The 21582-nt window shown below is 54.3% G+C and overlaps 1 protein-coding gene across 1 annotated transcript; it reads left to right on the top strand.

The window, feature by feature from the left end:
* The first annotated feature begins 2389 nt into the window (after window positions 1–2389).
* On the top strand, window positions 2390–8507 carry CTU1 (cytosolic thiouridylase subunit 1). Its single transcript, XM_082863489.1, has 3 exons — window positions 2390–2437; window positions 5936–6479; window positions 7923–8507. Exons 2-3 carry the CDS (start codon window positions 5972–5974, stop codon window positions 8456–8458), a joined length of 1044 nt encoding a protein of 347 aa, XP_082719615.1. The 5' UTR covers window positions 2390–2437; window positions 5936–5971; the 3' UTR covers window positions 8459–8507.
* Window positions 8508–21582: the final 13075 nt, after the last annotated feature.

Here is a 21582-nt window from a genome sequence, read left to right as displayed (position 1 = left end):
TTACTAGGTATGATTTGTACTTATTAAATAGAATGTTTAGATCTAGGTTTTGGAGGGACCAGCTGACTTTCCCTCATTCTTGAATGTTGATTGAACACCTACTCTATGCAAAGCACCATCCCACACATGAGGTTAAATGGTGTCACGGTATGGTCTATAACATCATCAACACCAGGTCCAGCTTCCCAGAGCCAACGACATTTGATTACCACCTTGGTAGACTTCCTTCTTTTTTTTCTGGGCATTTGTTTCCTCTATTATATCTCCTATTGGAAGTATGATTTTATGTTGTTCTATTTTATTTTTCTGGGCAATTACCTAGTCTTCTAAATTCAATTCTCACTTTAAAAATATATATATTTAGTTAGTTAGTTGCACCAGGTCTTAGATGTGGCAGGCAGGCTCCTTAGTTGTGGCATGCGAACTCTTATTTGAGGCACGCATGTGGGATCTAGTTTCCTGACCAGGGATCAAACCCCGGCCCCCTGCATTGGGAGTGCAAAGTCTTAAACACTGCACCACCAGGGAAGTCCCCTCACTGTTTTTTTAAAAAAGAGGAAATGTGCTATATTTAATAAAACTTTCAAATGAGGTTGGGCATTTATTTTGCTTCCACTTTATCTTGAGTGAAAGTGCTTTTCTTTTCTTTTCTTTTTTTTTGGCTGTGCCGCGCAGTATGTGGGATCTCAGTTCCTCGACCAGGGATCGAACCTGTGCCTCCTGCAGTGGAAGCGCAGAGTCGTAGCCTCTGGATCTCCAAGGGAAGTGCCCCAAAATGCTTTAAATTCACCACCTCTGGAGATTCATTTTACCAGTTCTTTCCAATTTGGCAACTGGAATAAACTTTCTAGAGCACAAACCACTCTTTGTAGGTGTTGTTAATTCAATTTGACTTCACATAAGCCCTTTAAGGCAGGTATTGCTATTATCATCCCCATTCTACAGATGAGCAAACTGAGACAGTGCATGTAAAGTGCTAAGCACACTGTCTAATAACCTCTGCTTGAATTTTTTCCCGTGATGCCCTGGCTAGCAGTGATTGAGGCTCAGTTTCCAGAGCTCCTAACACCGACGTCAAGCTTTGTCACCTGTATTAACTATGACTCTCTCACCCCCACCAGGCAGAGGGCTAACAGGACTGTGACTTCGCTTGTGTCACCAGAACCTAGCACAGGGCCAGCCTGGCACAAGGAGACCTCAGGAAATGAGCATTCAACAGATGAACCAACGAGCCAGTGATGACAAGAACTGGCCCATGATGACCCTTGACGGTGACTTCATGGAGGCCATCTCATCTTACACTAAGGCATCATGGCTCCCCTGTCATGAGGAAAACACGGCCTCCACAGTGCCTGTCAAGTCACTCGTGACATCACTCACCACAGACCCGCACACCCTGGGGCTGTGCACCTCTGTCTTGGGATCCCTGAGGCGCTGGTCCCTTCATCGTGAGGACCTTTGAGCACCAGTTTTGGGGGATCTGGTTTGGGGACCCTGGGTCTCAGTTTCTGAGGCCCAGGATCTCTGGTCTTCTGCGTCTAAGAGATCTGAATCTTTGGTCTTCTTTGGCCCCCAGATTTCAGTTTTGAGGGCCTGGGGGGTGAACTCTCCAGGTCTCTGGGCTTTGGTTGGGGACAGTTGTCTCTGGAGTCCTGGTTCTCTCGGCTGCTTGAAGTCTCAGGGGTCTGGGTCTCTGGGTCACTGGAACTCCGAGTCTCTATGACACGGGGCCTAGGGACTAGTGAGTTTCAGGGATCTGAGTCTTTGGAACCCTCAGTCTCAGAAGTCGGAGGCTCTAGGGCTGATGCACGCGCAGAGACCTCAGCTTACACACACACTGCTCCCTCTCCCCACCCTACGCGTCCACACGCACCATTACCACCCCTGCAGGCAATGCCTAGATCCATTCCGAACCCCCACCTTCAGGCGCTCTGCGCTGCGCATGCGCTGTCTCTTTTTACACCCACGACCAAACCCCGCACTCCCACCTTCAATTCCCACCCGCAACCCCACCTCAAAGGGTAAAAATAATATGCTCTATAAGCCCTCTAAAAGCCTATAATAATCCCACTAAAGCAGATCATCCGAATACAGCCATTTCGCCTTTTAAGCGTCCTGCATGGTAACAGATTACTACCACAGTAAACAGTACACGCCCCACGTCCCTTGCCCGTGCGCAGGCGCAGACGGAAACAAGGCAGTGCATTTTGGGAGTGGTAGGCAGAGCGAAACAAGGAGCCGCAGGGACTGCTGGGAGTTGAAGGCCGAGGGCCCAGTAACCACAGGTGCTTCGGGTGGAGCTGTTGCATGGGGTTCTGGGAGTCGTAGGCAAGACAGCCCCCAAGGCCTTGTGGTAGTCGTAGTCTCTGGAGCCACTTCCGCGCCGGAGTTCCGCGTGTTCGGCAGTTTGGACCATCCAGCACCGCGTTCTACTCAGGTATTTCCTCACCAGCTGGTCGGCTCGTGAGCGCCCGCTCTTTGTTGCGGTGCCGTGTGAGGGTTGAGGGTCTCTCTGGGGGTGAAGCCACTCGCCTTTGATTTCCCAACGCTTGTATCGCAGAGGCCTTCTGACCGGGATCCCCACTTTGGGCACTGCGGTCCGGCCTGTCTCTTGCTCGCCCATCCCCTCCCCCAGGTTGGAATTCGACCATTTCCCTGCCCCCGCTTCCAACTGGGTACGTCCGGGAGGTCCCTACTCTGTCCTGGAACCTCTGTCTTGATAGAATGATGTTACACGCTCTCCGTCCTTCCGACAAGGCTGCGATTCGGAGGCATCCCTGGGGGTCTGGGTCTCGTCTTCCGGGCGCATTTATTATTCCCTCAGCCTACAGATCTTTCCTGAGCACCGACCCTGTGCCAAATCCCGTGCGAGGCAGGAGAAGTCAGTGGTGGCCGAAGCAGACCCTGTCCCTGCCGTTAGTGAGCTCACAGTACAACGGGGGAGACGGGCCTGTCACCACGAAGGATACCGTCATGATCCGGTTGGGGTGGGGGCATACATGGGGCTCTGCGAGCCCAGAGGAGGCGCCTGACCCAGCCTGGGGTCTATAACGTCTTCAAGGGGGAGATGCATAACAGACACTTCAAATCTGACATGTCCAAATGGAATTCTGGTCAGCTCCTCTCTGACTAAATGGTCCCATCATCCTCCCAGGTGCTCAGGCCCAAACCTCCAAGCCCTCCTCCTTTCCTCTTTCCTCATGACCGCACCCTCCATCCCAACCCAAGTCCTGTGCAAGTCCCGTGGACCCTACCTTCAAAATAGATACAAAATCCCACCTCTTCTTGTCATCTCCACTGCCAGCACCCCAGTCCAGGCCACCATCATCTCACTGACTATTGCCATAGCCTCTTCCCTGGCCTCGCTGTCTCTGATCCTGCCTGCCACGGCCTGTTCCCCACACAGCAGCCAAAGGGAAACTTTTAAAACCCAAGTCAGATCGTATCCCTTCTTCGCGCAAAACCCTCCCATGGCTCCCATCTCTCTCTGAATAAGATTAAAACTGTATCATGACTTCTGAGCCTCTGACAATCTGCATAGACTTATCGCCTGCCAGGGTCTTCCTCACTCAGGAGGTAGACCCCTAGGACCGAGTGACCATAGATTTAGGGGGAGAAGAAAGATGAGTCCAGGGTGACTTTATGTCTTGTCCTGGGGAGGAGCTGGAAGTGGCAGTCCTCTCAGGAGACAGGGAACAGCTGGGCAAGCACAGGTTTCTCTCTGTGGGGAGCAGGGTTGCTGGTCAGTTTGGGCGCCTAGGATCCCAGAGGACCAGCGGGGATCCTCAGTGGGGCATCTGGAGGACCAGCCCGATGGACGTCATTATTCAGAGTCACCCACAAGGAAAATGAGCTGGGCAGGACCTGAGAACCATAGAGGACTCTCCAAACGAGAAGAAGGCTGAGCAGGAAGCAGACCAGGAGAGCGAGGGAGAATCAAGTCAAAGCCGGGGGTGGGATGAGGGGCGGGGAAGCTTTCAAGGGGGCGTTGCTCAGCTGTGACGGATGTGGCGAATGGTCATGGCCAATGGGTCCTGAGGGCTGCTTGCTGGGCCGAGTGACAAGGAAGAGTACTCTGGGCAGAGGGAAGAGCAGTGCTAACACTTTCCTGGGTAGGTGTTTCCTGGGGTGTTGGAGAGTAGAGGCCAGAGTGGCTGAAGGAGAGTGGAATGTGAGGTCAGAGAAAACGGGAGCCTCATCAGACGTAAGCTTTTACGAAAGTGAGCTGAGATGCATGGGCGAATGTAGAGGAGACACTGGGCAGGATCCCACTGGCTGTTTTGTGGAGAATTGTGTGTGTAGAGGAGGGGAGGGTGGGGCGGGGAGACCAAGGAGGAGCCTCCTGCAGTAAGAGCGACATGGCTCAGCTCAGACTAGGGTCGCAGTTGTGGAGATGCTAAGGAGTGTTGGGCTTCTGTTTTGAAGCTACAAACAGGATTTGCTCCATTCTGGTTGGGCATAGGGTTTGAGGTCTGAGGAGGATGCCCCAGGTGCATCTTCAGTGGCGCATTTGGAGGAAAGGCTGGGACTTGCCATTGCAGCTGGGAGTCACCCACAGGGAGAGTGAGAAGCAAGAGCAGTCGTGGGTCCTGGACCACAAGGCTCCTGCCCTGAGTAGCTGGAGGGATGGAGCTGCCCTTTACCGCAAGAGAAGCAGGTTTGGGAAGGGGAATCAGGAGTCTAGGTTTTGAGATGCCTGTCAGACGTCTGGGTTGCACTGGTCCTTAATTGGTGTTACAGGCAGTAAACATACAAGTCACATAAAATGATTCCACACATGGTGGTAAATCCTGGAAACAGGGTGACCTGCTCAGGGGCTACTGCACTAGTTCAGCCTGGAGATGGTGGTGGCTTGGGGAGGAGGGACTCAGTCTGGTGGGTTTTCATGGGTTCCCCAAGCAGGTGGGTCCAAGGAGAGAGGATTGGAATTTTTGGCTGGGTGGGGACGGATGAGGTGGGGGGAACAGAAATGAGTTAAAACTGGGCTGATCCAAGTCTTGGTAAGGCCACAGAAGCTTTCGGGAGATTCTGAGACCACAGCAATCCTGGAGGCCTACACCCCGCCCTCTCCCGCCCCCAAAACAGAAGAAGCCACAGTTGATCTCCTTGGAGGTACGACCCATGCTGCCTCTGTGTCTCCCTGGAGGAGATGACTGCCCTGCCTTTCAGAGGATACAATCGGGACCAATGCCTAGAGACAGTATCCCACCCCCACCAAAGTGAAATTCAGTTGGTCTTTTCTGTCCATCCCCCTTCCCCTAACAGAGCTGCAGTTCCCTGGACTCCCTCTGTTCTTAGATCACTGACCCCTCCCAAGCTCTCTGAACAGCCCTGGGAGCCCAGGTCAGTGATAACCACCCTGTCCTTCTGACCAGGGTTGTAAAAGGGCTGGCCTCCCTGGAGACTGTGAAACTGGCCCTTAATAGGCACCTCCATCCCTCCAAACAGAATCCGACCTAATTCTGGGTGTAACTTGCCTGTCTCTCCCTCTCCCCTCCACCTCTCCCAACCAGCTCCTTCTCTTCTTGGTGTGTAATGGGTGTAATCCAAGAAGCCTTCCTGGAGGAACTAGCTTCCTTAAACTAGAATACAGTTGATCCTTGAACAACATGAGTTTGAACTGCGCTGGTCCCCTAATACTCTGATTTTTTTTTCCCGATAAATACATACAGTACTACACCATCCGCGGTTTGGTTGAATCCGCGGATGCGGAACCAGAAAGGCCGACTGTAAAGTTATGCGGATTTTAGCTGCGTCCCTGGCCCCCGTGATTTTCAAGGGTCAACTGTATACGTATAACCCTCCCTTACTCTGGAAAAAGCCTACTCGGCCTGCATTATTCCTGGCAGAGACACTACGCAAGCAGCCTCTCTATAGGCAGACTCCTGCAATCCGGAATCCACGTGTAACCCGCCTCCCCTCTCCTCCCATCCAGGAGAAGCCGACCCTCCCGCCTCGCCAGGACCCCGCGATGCCCGCCCCGCAGTGCGCCTCCTGCCACAAGGCGCGAGCCGCCCTCCGCCGTCCGCGCTCGGGCCAGGCGCTGTGCACCACCTGCTTCTGCGCCGCCTTCGAGGCCGAGGTGCTGCACACGGTGGTCGCGGGCCGCCTGCTGCCGCCCGGCGCCGTGGTGGCCGTGGGCGCCTCGGGCGGCAAGGACTCCACTGTGCTGGCGCACGTGCTGCGCGAGCTGGCCCCGCGCCTGGGCATCTCGCTGCACCTCGTGGCCGTGGACGAGGGCATCGGCGGCTACCGGGACGCGGCGCTGGCGGCCGTGCGGCGGCAAGCAGCACGCTGGGAGCTCCCGCTCACCGTCGTGGCCTACGCAGAGCTCTTCGGGGGCTGGACGATGGACGCCGTGGCCCGCAGCACGGCCGGCTCCGGCCGCAGCCGCTCCTGTTGCACCTTCTGCGGGGTGCTGCGACGCCGGGCGCTAGAGGAAGGGGCGCGCCGCGTGGGAGCCACGCACGTCGTGACGGGTGAGCGCAGGCGCGGTACAGAGGGGCGCGGTGGGAGGAACGGGCGCATGCGCGGGCGAGGGGCGGACGCTGTAAGCCCACTGAGGCGGATGCCCCAGAGGTCGTAAAGGAGACTGCGTATATCCTAATTGGAGACGCTAAAAAAGGAGGAGGGCTGTGCATGCACACTGAAGGTTCATAGTATGTGCGTGTCCTTAGGTTGGGCATGGTAAGCTTTTGAGTCACTGCCATCATCTTTGTACACACACGCTGGCAAATAGAGGGGTGGTAGGGTACTCTCTAGGGGCTAGGGCTGTGGTTCTCTGCGCTTTTTTTTTATGACATTCTTTGTGTCCCTTGTCACAAAAGGAGGGGTATGAAGGGGCATCTCCCATCAGAAGCATCTAGTCTGAACGCAACTGTGTCCTTTTCTCTATTCGCTTCTCCTCTTTGATAACACTTTCTCTGTACCAATCATTACTTAAACAAATAATTGTTGACCATTTATTGTGCGCCAGATGCAAGCTATATAGCCTAGAACAAACTACCTAACCTTGGCTTCCTCTTTTATATAATGGGGATATTAATACTATCTAGGACCTAGAATTACTGGGAATTAGATGAATTATGGGAATTATGTATGAAGCACTTAGACAAGACACTGAGAAACGGTAAACATATAAATGTTTGCCGTTATGATGATGCACAAGACAGTCTCTGCTCCTGTCCGTTTCTCACATATGTAATTATAACCTGATTATAATTATTTCCTGTTCCACTAAGGAAAGTGACACAGGAGGACCTAGTGAAGGGAGAAACATGGGGATTAAGGAAGTGTTTCCTGAGTGAGCGGAGACGTGAAGCCGAGTGGGTAACTAGGTGAAGGACAAAACGGGGGTGGGAGAGGTTCTGAGAAGAGGAAACAGCTTATGCAAAGGCCCTGAGGAGGGAAAGTATGGCCGACTTGAGAAGCCCTAAGGCCGGTGTTTTACTATAGACTCAAGTATAAGATGACAAGTTGCAGAATAAGCAGAGATTCAGCTTCAAATTTATGGTGACTGTTGTGTAACTATGCACTGACTTTCTCCCTGGTCCTTCTAAATACCATAATCTGCATTCCCAGAGGCACTTGTGTCAACAGCCCACTTGAGCATCTCCATTAAATGCCATTTTGATGTCTGTGCGGTCTGAAGTACACTTCACTAGACTGAAATTCTATCTGTAGCGTAAAGCAGTGTTACTCACTACCTGAAAGGGCACCGAGCACAGAGCCTGGTTTGCAATAAGAGGGGGGCAAATGAGGGCATCCCAAGTTGCTCCACGGGAGCCTGGTGTGTTCCCCTCTCCTTTCTCGCGGGGTCCACCCGCAGCCTCCCCCTGGCCGCCCACGGTACCGCGGGGTCTCCTCCCGCGGAGCCGCCGGCCCCCGCGCCCCCTCCTCACCGGCTCGCGTCTCTCCCCCAGGACACAACGCCGACGACATGGCGGAGACGGTGCTCATGAACTTCCTGCGGGGCGACGCGGGCCGGCTGGCGCGCGGCGGGGGCCTGGGCTCTCCGGGCGAGGGGGGCGCCCTGCCGCGCTGCCGCCCGCTGCAGCTGGCCTCGCAGAAGGAGGTGGTGCTGTACGCGCACTTCCGCCGCCTGGACTACTTCTCCGAGGAGTGCGTGTACGCGCCCGAGGCCTTCCGCGGCCACGCGCGCGACCTGCTCAAGCTGCTGGAGGCGGCGCGGCCGTCGGCGGTGCTGGACCTCGTGCACTCGGCCGAGCGCCTGGCGCTGGCCCCGGCCGCGCGGCCCCCGCCCCCCGGCGCCTGCTCCCGCTGCGGGGCGCTGGCCAGCCGCGCGCTCTGCCAGGCCTGCGCCCTCCTGGAAGGCCTGAACCGCGGCCGGCCCCGCCTGGCCATCGGCAAGGGCCGCCGGGGGCTGGACGAGGAGGGGTCGCCGCGGGAGCCGCAGCCGTCCGGACCCCCGACTTCGGAGCCCATCCCCGGCTTCTAGAGACTCCAGTTCTCCGCTGGGATCCGACGATGTGGGAGTGCGGGGCCGCCTGTAAATGACACTGTGAAGGAACCCGAGTTACCTTAGCCCGGGCTTCGGTGTAAGGTTGGGAAGGGGTCGGAACCCCTTACCTGTGGTCCTGCAGAAGCTGGGGCTCTGGGCTACTGGGGCTGCGGAGGACTCCTGGGTGCCTGGGGGACCCCTGGGCCTCAGAGAGGAGAGAACTGTACAACTTTGCATTCCTGAGCGAGTGGGAATTAGGGGGCCTCTTGCCTGTACCTCTGTGGGGCTCTGGGCGTGCTCAGATAGTCCTAACCCTTCTTGAGCGCCTACTGTGTGCCTCATGTTTCATGTTTGCCTGCAGTGGGATAAGCAAAACCATGTAACGTGATGGGCACGTCAGTTACAGCCATCGTGATGCTTCTGTGTGAGCGCTGTGTACAGGGCAGGCGCTGGATCATCTCATTTCATCCTCACCACGATCTCATTGGCTGTAGCCTGAGCCCCATAACTGGCCTGAGGTCACCTCGCTGGAGCCCCAACTGGGGGCTCACACCCAGGTCTGCCTGGGGCTCCTCAAGATGGTGTATTTAGCCCTTACCCCCACTCTCCCCGCCCACCACCACCTGAGTCTCTGTGTGATGGGTGGGGAGCCGCTGGGTGAGCTCCCCAGGCCTCAGATTTCTGGAGGCAGAGCTGGGTGAACCTGGGTCAGTGGCTTAACCTCTCTGGTCTTCCATTTCCTCCTCTGAGAATGGAATCAAAGCCTCCTAGCAAAGCACTGTTGTGAGTATTTGATAATGGTGCCCAACTTCGTTGTTCACGTTAAAGTTCGGCCCCCTGGGGGGCTCTGGGTTGCAGGGTTGCCTCCCTGCCGGTGCAGACAGGTGTGAGGCTCAGAAACTTCCTGCCTGACCCCTGGGGAGACTTGGTGTCCTCGGTCCCACCTCCGAGCTGTGCTGGGCTGGTTCCTTGTCAGGAGTGCCCTCCTTTCCCATCTTCCAGCTCACATCCTCCAGGGGCCTCCTGGAAGCATCCCTGATTCTCTCCTCCCACCCTGCCCAGCCCAGGACATTAGGACTCTCCCAAACCCCAGCCATCCACACTCTTTGGGGCTCGCTTTTCCTAATTAGATTGGGCTGGAAGGCAGGGACCAGAGGCCCCACCTCCTCCGTGAGTTAACTGAGCATCAGGATAATTATTCATTCGACAGACGTTTATTGAGCACCTCATCTGTGGCCCATGTGCCAAGTGCGAGGAATACTGCAGTGAGCAAAAGACAGAAAGCCCCTGCCCCCGTGAAGTTCACAATCTGGGAGAAACAGACAATAAGTCAATAAAAAGAAAATGTCAGATAGTGATTAATGCAACAAAAATAAAGCAGGATAGAGAGGGAGGGAGACAGCAAGAGCCAGTGTCCGTAGGGGTCAGGGCAAGGCCTCTTTGAGGAGGTGGCATTTGAGCTGAGACCTGAATAAAGCAAAGGAGTGAATTATAAAGCCATCTTGGGGGAGAGCTTTCCAGGCAGAGGGAACTGCCGATGCAAAAGCCCAGAGGTGGGAATAAAGTTGGTAAGTCCAGGGAACAGCAAGGAAGTGTGGTCAGGGCAGAGTGGGCAGGGAGAAGAAGAGCAAGAGTTGAGATCAGGTGGTAGCCAGGGCTGGTCCTGCGACATCTCGCAGAGGCAGGAGCCCATCTCCGTTTTCTAAAAATCCCTGCAGCTGCGGTGGAGAGAACGGGCTCTAGGGGGCGCAAGATGATCACGGTCAATTGGAATGATTCTAGTGCACCAGGCACTGCGGAACGCTCCTTCCTTGCGTTTTGATCCCCAATTTTACAAAGGGTAAATTTTTGACTCAGAGGGGTGAAGTGACTTTCCCAAGGTCACACAGCAGCAAAGAGCTAGGGCTCTTGAACCTTTCTGCTATGCCGCCTGCTGGAAGCAAGAGGACCTGGGCCCTTGGTGCAGGTCGGCCACTGATTGACCCTGTGGTTTGGGGCAAGGGACTTTTCTGTAACCGAGTTTCTCCCGTCACACCTTCACACCTTCACACCAGGAGGTGGGTGGTTGGTTAGATTTCTGTTGTGGTTTAGAGTAGCACTATCCAATAGGAATATAATGCGAGCCATATGTGTAATTTCAAAATTACGAGTAGCCATATTTTTAAGGGGGGGAGGGGATAATTTAATAATGTATTTTATTTGACCCACTATATCCAAAATATTACTATTTTAACATGAAATCAATATTTTAAAACCGTGAGGATGGGACTTCCTGGTGGCTCAGTGGTTAAGAATTCGCCTGCCAAGGCAGGGGACACGGTTTTATCCCTGGTCTGGGAAGATCCCACATGCCGCGGAGCAACTAAGTCTGTGTGCCACAACTACTGAACCTGCGCTCTAGAGCCTCCGAACTACAGCTACCGAAGCCCACGCGCCTGGAACCGGTGCTCCGCAACAAGAGAAGCCACAGAAATGAGAAGCCCGCGCACCACAAGGCAGAGTAGACCAGAGAAAGCCCGCGCCTAGCAACGAAGACCCAGCACAGCCAAAAATAAATAAATTAATTAAAACCTTGAGGGTGTTTTACGTTTTTTTGGTACTAAGTTTTCAAAATCCGGTGTGTATGTTACGCTTACAACCCGTCTCTATTCAGATTCAACCACGGTTCTGTGGCAAATGTGACAAGAGGGCCTCGAGTGGGAGCTGGGGAAAATGCTGTTCTCAGCTCCAACCACAAGGGGGCCACTGACCACACCTTGCATTGGGTGGCCATTGACGGAAGAGCAAAGTCTTTCCTTCCGCTGCCTGGCTGGGGAGCTTTGCTCTCTCCTCCCACCTCCCCACCGGTCCCCCTGGCCTGAGCCCGCCTCCAAGGGCGAGAGACACGGTCTGGCAGAAACCTGAAGGTCCCCTGTGAACACTGGAAACCTTCCATGACCTCAAGATCCATGTGTACATTCATTCATTCATTCATTCATTCTGCAAATATTTATCGAGCACCCAATTTGTGACAGCAACGAACAAAACAAACACCTGCCCTCACGGGAGAGGCCAGAAAAGGAGGAAAATAAGTAGAGTATGTAGTGTGTCAGATGGTGATAAACTGATGAATCGGAGGATGGGAAGCATGCCACACGTGTATGTAGGGTGGATACGGCAGACCTCGAGGAGAAGATGACATTTGAGCAGAGACCCACACAGGGTGAGGCATTGGGCTCTGCAGATTTGCGGGAAGGGCGATGCTGGCCAGGGAACAGCGTGTGCGCACGCCAAGGGAAGCAGGCGAGTGGTGGAGCGGGTAACTGGAGGAGAGAGGTAAGAGGGGCCAGCCTGCATGGGCGCAGCTGTGATTTTGAGGCGGAAGCCACGGAGATTTTGGAGCAGAGGAGTGATAAAGGATCATCCCTTTATTCACGAAGCCAACATTTGCTGGCATCTCCCAGGAGCCAGGCCCTGCACGGGGCACTGGGGAAACAGAGCTGGGTGAGCCCCAGTCCCCGCCCTCAGTGGGCTCTCTGATGGGGGAGGCGGCACGGACCGACACTGGCAAATCAAGACCCAAAGGGATACGTGTCACGGCGGGGGTTAGTAAGGGCACAGGGGAGCCCAGAGGTGGGGCGACCAACTTAGCGTGGGGCGTCACAGAACGCTTTCTGAAGGAGGTAGTGTTTAAACCAGGCCCGAGAAGATGAGTAAGAATGAGCACGGGGAAAAGGGTGGAGGAGGACGAGTGCACCTGCGGCCCAGAGAACAGCAGGTGGAAAGCCTGCAGGGAAGGACACACCGTGAACCGGGCGGAATGGCTGCTTCTGGTGCAGGACGCCTGGGTAGGAGCTGGTGAGGGCGGCCAGCGTCCCCCCACCCCACCCCCAAGAGGGTCAGAATGCCATTGCACAAGGCAGATTTCCCGCTGGGGTGATGGGGCACCAGGAAGGGTTTAGAGCAGACAGGCCTTGCCCTGGATGTCAGAAAGAGCCTTCTGGGTCTGTGTCTAGGAGGACTGTGGGGTGGGGCTGGGGGAGGGGGACTTAAAGGCCAAGAGGCCAGGGAGAAGCCAGAACCATTAGGGGGTGGGAATGGTGGGAACAGAGACGAGGGCTATTTAAGAAGTCTGGAAATCCTACTAAACTCTAGGGTGTGCTTTGTAAGTATTAAGAGCTCCTGCCTAAACCCCCAAAACTGTAAATACAAGAGAAACCTCTCCTAGACAGGCTGACCAAAAATAAAGACGTTTGCCACTTAGGCAGATGGCCGTGGTGAACATGGCCGAGTCTTTCTGAGGGAGAAAGTCGTGGTAAACAAGGAGGGTGGGGCGCGGGTGTTGCCCAGGCACGAAGCCTAGTCATCACGGAGCAGGGCTCTGGCTAAGGCGGAGGTCAGGAGATTTGGGGGCAGAGGAGTGATAAGGATCACCCCTTTATTCACGAAGCCAACATTTGCTGGCATCTCCCAGGAGCCAGGCCCTGCACGGGGCACTGGGGAAACAGAGCTGGGTGAGCCCCAGTCCCTGCCCTCAGTGGGCTCTCTGTCTGGGAGCCCACGGGCCCTGGTGAAGGCAGCCCTTACCTAAACACAAGGGGTCCTTTATACTTATCGAATGTCTGTGAAAGGACCAGGACTGACGAGGCTCCCCACGCCTTAAGGTACCATCCCCTGGAGTCAGAAGCATTCTTCCCTGCAAGGATTTAGAACCCAATCTCAGAAAGATGGGCTTCCCCACCTTCCCCCTGTGCGTGCTCTCCCAGGGCTGGGTAATTAGAGGTTCCTGTCAGGTCTGAAGATGTGGGGGCATTGGGTGCAGGGATTCTGGGGAGAGGAAGGCTCTCAATAATGTCACTCTCATTCAGCCTGTTTTCATAGAGCCCCTGCACGTGCCAGGTACCAGAGTGGGCTCCAGGGATTCAGCAGTGAACACCTTAGACAACGTCCCTGCCCTCATGAAGCCGCAGTCTGAGTGAGAGAAATGTTTCTTCATTCCATAAATGTTTACTGAGCATCTACTATGTGCCAGGGAACAGAAGCCAAGAAAGCAGGCAAAACCCCCTGCCCCGTCAGAGATGGCACTCAGGTTGTGGGAGATAGACTACACAGAAAAGGAGATAAATAAAACACGAGGGACATCCAATGGTGATAAATGCCATAGAGAAAAAACAACAACAAAAAAGGAAGCAAACACATAAAGCAATTATAGATTGAAATGAGGCATAGGAAGGAAACCAACAAGGGGCTGAGATAGAAACTAGAAGGGAATGTCTACTCTAGAGAAGGTGATCATGGGCAGAGGGATGGGACGCGTGTCCCAGGCAGAGGAACAGCAGAGACAGGCTCTGAGGTGGGAAGGCACCTACCATGTCAAGAAAGTCAAGGAAGTCTAGGGGGTCCGAGGCACAGTGCGTGACGGAATGGTGAGGCTGGAGAGGCGGACATAAAGCCAGACACAGAGTGCCTTGGAGGTGTTTAGGTTTTATTACAATTGCAGTGGGAAATCATAGATGGGCTTTAAGCAGGGTTTAATATGATACTCTTCTATATTTTAAGAACACATTGCCTGCCAAGTGGAGAATGAACTTAGTGTGGGGTAGGAGTGGGGGGAGGTGGGAACGGGGTTGAATGTGGAAGCAGGTGGGAACGTTGAATGTGGAAGCAGGGAGACTAGCTTGCATGCTCTTGCACCTGTCCAGGTGAGATATAAGGGTAGCTTGGACAAGGGTGAGTGAGAGGAAGTAAATGGGTGGATTCAGTGTCTATTTTGACACTAAGGTGACGTGAATTGCCAAAGTAGGAAGTGGGCGTGAGGGAGAGATCAAGGACCACTCCCAGCTTTTGACAGAAGCAACTGGGGAGAGGACGGTGTCACCACCAACAAAGGGAAATAAGTGATTGATGATGGAGATGGAGGGAGGTGGGGCAGAGATGTTCGTTGGCTGTTGACGGGGCATCAGGGACACCCAGGTGTGTATGCAGAAGCTGCCTGGCATGTAGCAGATTCAGGTGCTAACTCAGAGCCATCTAAGAGATTACCCAGAGAGAGTTTGGGTAATCAAAGAGACACATGAAATCAGCAGCAGAGGAGCATGGAGTCAGATGGACTGGGGTTCCAATCCAAGCTCCACCACTTGCTTGTTGGGCAACTGACCTCATTTCTCTCAGTTTCCGTATCTGTAGAATGGGTGTGATTGTGTGCCCCTCACAGGGCCAATGGGGGAATTAAGCAAGACGTGACACTTAGGAGGTACTAGAGAAATTGCCAACCAAGAGCTGATGGGGGACAGAAGACAAAGGTGAGGGTCCTTTGGTTTTTTGTTTGTTGTTTTGTTTTGTTTTGTTTTGGCAGCCTGCGGGATCTTAGTTCCCTGACCAGGGATCGAACCCACGCCCCCTGCAGTGGAAGGGTGGCGTCCTAACCACTGGACTGCCAGGAAATTCCCAAGGTGAGGGTCCATTTGCACATACCAGAAACACTCTTTGCACGAACTCTCAGACGCTGGGGCTGTTCCAGAAGACGAGGATCCAGCAGAGAACTCCCCGCCCTCGATGGCATGGAGACAGATTTGGAGACAGAATGGCGTGGCATTTAACAGCCAGATGACCCAGCTTCCAATCCCGGCTAATGCCATTTGCACAAGTGACTTCTGCCTGAGACCCAGTTTCCTCATCTCTAACGCGGTACTAACTAGGTACTAACTAGGTACTAACTAACTAACTATGTACTAACCCTAACCCTAACCTCATAAAGCTCTTGTGAGGATTAAATGTGATAATGTATGGAAAGTCCTTGACAGCCTGCCAGATTTGTATTATAAATGGAGATAGAGACAGGCATTTGCTGACAGGGAGTCAGGAGCCCCCAGGAGAGAGGACCCCCTGGCTTCACAGTCCCTCAGCCTCCAGGTGGCCGGAGACCACCTCCCCCATCACCCATTCCCACAGGTACACCCTGGCCGCTACCTCCATCAGAAGAGCTCCACCTCTAAAACCACAAAAGCCCACGTCCCACTCCCTGACCACAGCCTCCCATGCTTCCACCGCAAAGACACCCTGACCCTCTCTGTGCAGCCCTCCCTCCACCAAGGCCCTTCTTTCTGCACTTCCTTTGCCCCTACATTCCGCCCCTTTGCCACACCCCCTCCCACTGTCCTTTGCTGGAGGAAAAGAAAAGAAAATCATCCAGCCGCTCAGAGGCCGCCTCTTCGAGTTCCTGGCCACCAACCTCACCCGGGAACCTGCTAGCCGCCCTCCCCTCCCCAGCCAGGTGCCCGTTGAGATGAGTTGGCCCGGGCCTCCCCGTCTCCCTGGCCCAGCCCTCCCTCCACGTCTGGCCACCGACCCACAGCCCACCTGCAAACTCCCCCACCCTCTCCTTCTTCCTTCCTGAGCAAGGGAAGACGTGTCTCTCCTTCGGTCTGGGGCTCATCCCACCACGCGGCTGGCCGTTGCTCCACACACGCCTCTGGGTTCGGGCATCCCTGAGGTTGTTAGGAGCTCTTTGCCTGGGTTTGTGTCGTGGCGCTACCACTCAGGTTTGTGTAACCTTGGACGGGCGTCTCCACTTCTCCTTCTGCACGTGGAGAATCATACGTGTACCTTTCTCGCCAGACCCTGGGAAGGGTTGGATGAGTTCACTTACGAAAAATGCGTTAAGACAGCGTTGGACACACAAATTAGCGCTCAGATGGAAATGAGGCTCAGCTCACCTCGGGAGACCATAGGGAGGATTCAGAGAGTCCAGGAGTTTGTACGCTTCCTCCTGCGCTTACCAGCTGGATAACCTTGGACAAGCCACTTCCCCCTTCCCCCAGCCTCCGTTTCTCAGACTGTAAAATGGGCCCAAGATAGTCCCTAGCCCATGGAGCCCGGACTTTCCACGACCTCACCGCCCTCATTTCCTTCTATTTTCTTCCCTGACCCATGCTGCACCAGCCACACTGGCCTCCTCACTGGTCCCCAGACACATCAGCCCTCCTTCCACCCCAGGGCCTTTGCACATGCTGCTCTCTCTGTCTGGAACAGTCTTCCCCCGGTATCCCTGACAATCTGCAGGTCTTTGCTCAAAGATCCCCTCAGTCAGGCTTCCCCGGACACTGACCTCCTCCTCAGCACTCAGCACTCTTAACTTGTAATAGTATACATTGTGTTTATTTAACTTTCTTTTGCTTGGTTGCCTTTCCTTCCACAATGGAAGCCTCAGGAGGGTAGGGATCTCCGTCTCTTCTGTTTATTGCTATATCCTCAGCACTTAGAACCATGCCTGATACCTAGTAGGTGCTCAAGAAATATTTGTTGAATGGAAGGAAGGATAGGGAGAAAGGGAGGGAGGGAAGGAGGAACGAAAGAAGCTAACCCACATAAAGAAGTGACCTGGATACACAAATTGTGGCTTATCCACACGGTGTTGTATGATCCAGCCTTAAAAAGGAAGGAAATTCTTGGGACTTCCCTGGTGGTCCAGGGGTTAAGAATCTGCGCTCCCACTGTAGGGGGTGCAGGTTGGATCCCTGGTCCAGAAAATAAGATTCTGCATGCCGCATGCTGCAGCAAAACAAAGTATTAAAAACAGGAAGGAAATTCTGACATGAGCCTTGAGGATATTATGCTCAGGGAAATAAGGCAGACACACACGAGATAATCACACAATGACTACATGATGACACTTACATGAAATACCTAGAGTAGTCAAATTCATAGAGACAGAAAGGAGGATGAAGGTTACCAGAGCGTGGGGGAGGGAGGATGGGAAGCCCGTGTTTCATGGGGACAGAGTTGCAGTTGGGGAAGATGAAAAGGTTTTGGAGACGGATGGTGATGGTTGCACAACCAAGTGAATGTACTGCATGCCATTTAAAGATGTTTTAAGGGACGTCCCTGGTGGCGCAGTGATTAAGAATCCACCTGCCAATGCAGGGGACATGGGTACGATCCTTGATCCTGGAAGATCCCACGTGCCGCGGAGCAACTAAGCCCGTGCGCCACAACTCCTGAGCCTGCGCTCTAGAGCCCGTGTGCCACAACTACTGAATCCCGCACGCCCAGAGCCTGTGGTCCGCAACAAGAGAAGCCACCGCAATGAGAAGCCCGTGCACCGCAACAAAGAGTAGCCCCCGCTCGCCGCAACTAGAGAAAAGCCCGAGCACATCAACGAAGACCCAACATAGCCAAAAATAAATAAATAAATAAAAATTTATTTTAAAAAATGTTTTAAATGGTAAGTTTTATGTTATGTATCTATTATATTTATGTATTTATTATGTTATGTATGTATTATACTTCACCACAATAAAAAATTTTATTTTTAAAAAAGTTTTGAACATTAAAAAAAAAGCAGAAAGAAGAACATGACACGGCACCTGGCTGAACCAACACCTCAGTACATGTGTGGGGTTTGTTTTTGGTTTTGTTTTTTGACAATTTAAAGCTGGAAATTCTTTTTTTTTAACTTTGAATTTCATATTGGAGTATAGTTGATTAACAATGTTGTGTTACAATGTTCACTGCAGCTCTATTTACAGTAGCCAGGACATGGAAGCAACCTAAGTGTCCATCGACAGATGAATGGGTAAAGAAGGTGTGGCACATATATACAATGGAATATTACTCAGCCATAAAAAGAAATGAAATTGAGTTATTTGTGGTGAGGTGGATGGACCTAGAGTCTGTCATACAGAGTGAAGTAAGTCAGAAAGAGAAAAACAAATACCGTATGCTAACACATATATATGGAATTAAAAAAAAAAAAAAAGGTCATGAAGAACCTAGGGGCAGGACGGGAATAAAGATGCAGACCTACTAGAGAATGGACTTGAGGACACGGGGAGGGGGAAGGGTAAGCTGGGACGAAGTGAGAGAGTGGCACTGACATATATACACTACCAAACGTAAAATAGATACCTAGTGGGAAGCAGCCGCATAGCACAGAGAGGTCAGCTCGGTGCTTTGCGACCACCTAGAGGGATGGGATAGGGAGGGTGGAAGGGAGACACAAGAGGGAAGAGATACGGGGATATATGTATATGTATAACTGATTCACTTTGTTATAAAGCAGAAACTAACACCATTGTAAAGCAATTATACTCCAATAAAGATGTTTAAAACAAACAAACAAACAAACACCAACAAAAAAAGGTTGTGTTAGTTTAAGGTATACAGCAAAGTGACCCAGTTATACATATACACGTATTTTCAAATTCTTCTCCCATTTAGGTTGTTTTATAATATTGAGCCGCGGTACCCAGCTTAGACAGACCGCCCTCTGGAAACACTGCCCCCGCCCCTGGGGCTTCATCAGGCCCTTCAACACCGCCACCCCTTCCCACCCCCCACCCCCATTCGAGCACAGATCACACCAGACTGACTTTCCTGTTGCCTCTTAGGCCTTTCCTGCCAGACTGTGAGTTTCTTGAAGGCAAGGACTGTGGCCATATGTTCATGCATTCATTCATCATCAAATATTTTTTGAGGCCCCCTGTCATGGCAAACAGTCCTGTGGCGGGTGGAGTAGGAAGCAAAGCAGCCCAGAGTGGAGTCTGACGGGAGGGGAATGAGTAGCCTGGCAGTGAGCCGAGGGAACGAGGGGCTGGAACGGGGAGGATAAGGCAGTTAACTGAGCCCTATTCGTGGTTGCATCCCCAGCACTTTTTTCTTGCGCTCCCTGGGGTTTGCCGGGGCTTGTGCTCCAGCTGAGTGTTCTTTCTGGGAAGAGGGAGATCTCAGGTTTACCTAAGCCTTCCAGCTCAGCAGAGGGTCCCCACGAGTCCCCCAAATCACAGCCTTCTTCTCAGATGGAGGGGGGGCAGGGCTTGCGCTTACCAGGAATTTGTTTTGTTGTTCATTCTTTATTTTGAAATAATGATAGACTCCCAGGAAGCTGTACAGAGAGGACAGAGTCCCAATACCCTTTCCCCAGCCTCCCCCAGTCCTGGCAGCTCAGATAGCTGCAGCCCAAACTCAGAGTCGGGAGATCGACGAGGGTACCGTGCTATTGACGGGACTACAGGTCTCATTCGCTGTTCGTTGTCTACGTGCATCTCGGTGCCTGTGCAGCTATGTGCACGTGTGTTTCTGCGCCATTTTACCCCAAGTGTGGATCCGTGTAACCACAATGGCATCAAGATGCGGATCTGAGCGCCCACAGGGCAGCTGCCTGTCCACCCCGCGCCTTCAGAGGGGTTTCTGTTTGTGCATCTCGCCCTTCTGGTTTACCAGGGCCTGAGCCAAGACCTTCAGTTCAAAGCAGCGAGGCCCCTCAGCAGAGCCAGTGCACGGGAAACAGACGCGCACAGGGGGCTAGGTGGGCACGTGGCTTCAGAGGCACAGAGGGACCCCCTAGGGGCAGAGACCAGCCCGGGGGAAAGGGGAGGAAAGTGGTTTGGGAGCAAGCGCCGGGGCTGGTGAGGGAGGGAGGGTGCAGAGACGCGGCCTCCCGAGTCCCGCGGGCGGTGCGGGCGGGGCTGCCCAAGCCCAGAGACAGACGCGGCCGTTAGGGAATTTAAGAGGCTGGGGGAGGGGCTGAGGCCAGCTAGCCCCGCCCAAAGTTACGAGGAGTCCCCCAAACCCAGGCCCTCGTCTGTCTGCCTGGAACCATTCCCCACCTGTGCCCCTCTCTCTGGGTCCCTGTCCCCCTCTCTCTGGGTCTCTGTCCCCCTCTTTCTGGATCCCTGTCCCCCTTCTCTGGGTCTCTGTCCCCCTCTCTCTGGGTCCCTGTCCCCCTCTCTCTGGGTCCCTGTCCCCCTCTCTCTGGGTCCCTGTCCCCCTCTCTCTGGGTCCCTGTCCCCCTCTCTCTGGGTCCCTGTCCCCCTTCTCTGGGTCCCTGTGCCCCTCTCTCTGGGTCCCTGTCCCCCTTCTCTGGGTCCCTGTGCCCCTCTCTCTGGGTCCCTGTCCCCCTCTCTCTGGGTCTCTGTCCCCCTCTCTCTGGGTCCCTGTCCCCCTCTCTCTGGGTCTCTGTCCCTCTCTCTCTGGGTCTCTTTCTGGGTCTCTGTCCCCCTCTCTCTGGGTCCCTGTCCCCCTCTCTCTGGGTCCCTGTCCCCCTCTCTCTGGGTCCCTCTCCCCCTCTCTCTGGGTCTCTGTCCTCCTTCTCTGGGTCCCTGTCCCCCTCTCTCTGGGTCTCTGTCCCCCTTCTCTGGGTCCCTGTCCCCCTCTCTCTGGGTCTCTGTCCCCCTCTCTCTGGGTCCCTGTCCCCCTCTCTCTGGGTCCCTGTCCCCCTCTCTCTGGGTCCCTGTCCCCCTTCTCTGGGTCCCTGTGCCCCTCTCTCTGGGTCCCTGTCCCCCTCTCTCTGGGTCTCTGTCCCCCTCTCTCTGGGTCCCTGTCCCCCTCTCTCTGGGTCTCTGTCCCTCTCTCTCTGGGTCTCTTTCTGGGTCTCTGTCCCCCTCTCTCTGGGTCCCTGTCCCCCTCTCTCTGGGTCCCTGTCCCCCTCTCTCTGGGTCCCTGTCCCCCTCTCTCTGGGTCTCTGTCCCCCTTCTCTGGGTCCCTGTCCCCCTCTCTCTGGGTCCCTGTCCCCCTCTCTCTGGGTCTCTGTCCCCCTTCTCTGGGTCCCTGTCCCCCTCTCTCTGGGTCTCTGTCCCCCTCTCTCTGGGTCTCTTTCTGGGTCTCTGTCCCCCTCTCTCTGGGTCCCTGTCCCCCTCTCTCTGGGTCCCTGTCCCCCTCTCTCTGGGTCTCTGTCCCCCTCTCTCTGGGTCTCTGTCCCCCTCTCTCTGGGTCCCTGTCCCCCTCTCTCTGGGTCTCTGTCCCCCTCTTTCTGGATCCCTGTCCCCCTTCTCTGGGTCTCTGTCCCCCTTCTCTGGGTCCCTGTCCCCCTCTCTCTGGGTCCCTGTCCCCCTCTCTCTGGGTCTCTGTCCCCCTCTCTCTGGGTCCCTGTCCCCCTCTCTCTGGGTCTCTGTCCCTCTCTCTCTGGGTCTCTTTCTGGGTCTCTGTCCCCCTCTCTCTGGGTCCCTGTCCCCCTCTCTCTGGGTCTCTGTCCCCCTTCTCTGGGTCTCTGTCCCCCTCTCTCTGGGTCCCTGTATCCCACTCTCCCCCGACCTCTCTGCAGAGCCTGAGTTGGGGGCACAAGCTCTGCCCTGAGCCCCCGCCCTCACTCCCTGCCGGGGCCCTTGCTCCCCCACCCTTCAGGACTGTGTGGACCACAAGGTGAG

This window comes from Leucopleurus acutus (genome assembly GCF_964270905.1).
Source record: "Leucopleurus acutus genome assembly, chromosome: 20".
Lineage (NCBI taxonomy): Eukaryota > Metazoa > Chordata > Mammalia > Artiodactyla > Delphinidae > Leucopleurus > Leucopleurus acutus.
This window is presented reverse-complemented; position numbering and strand designations above follow the sequence as displayed.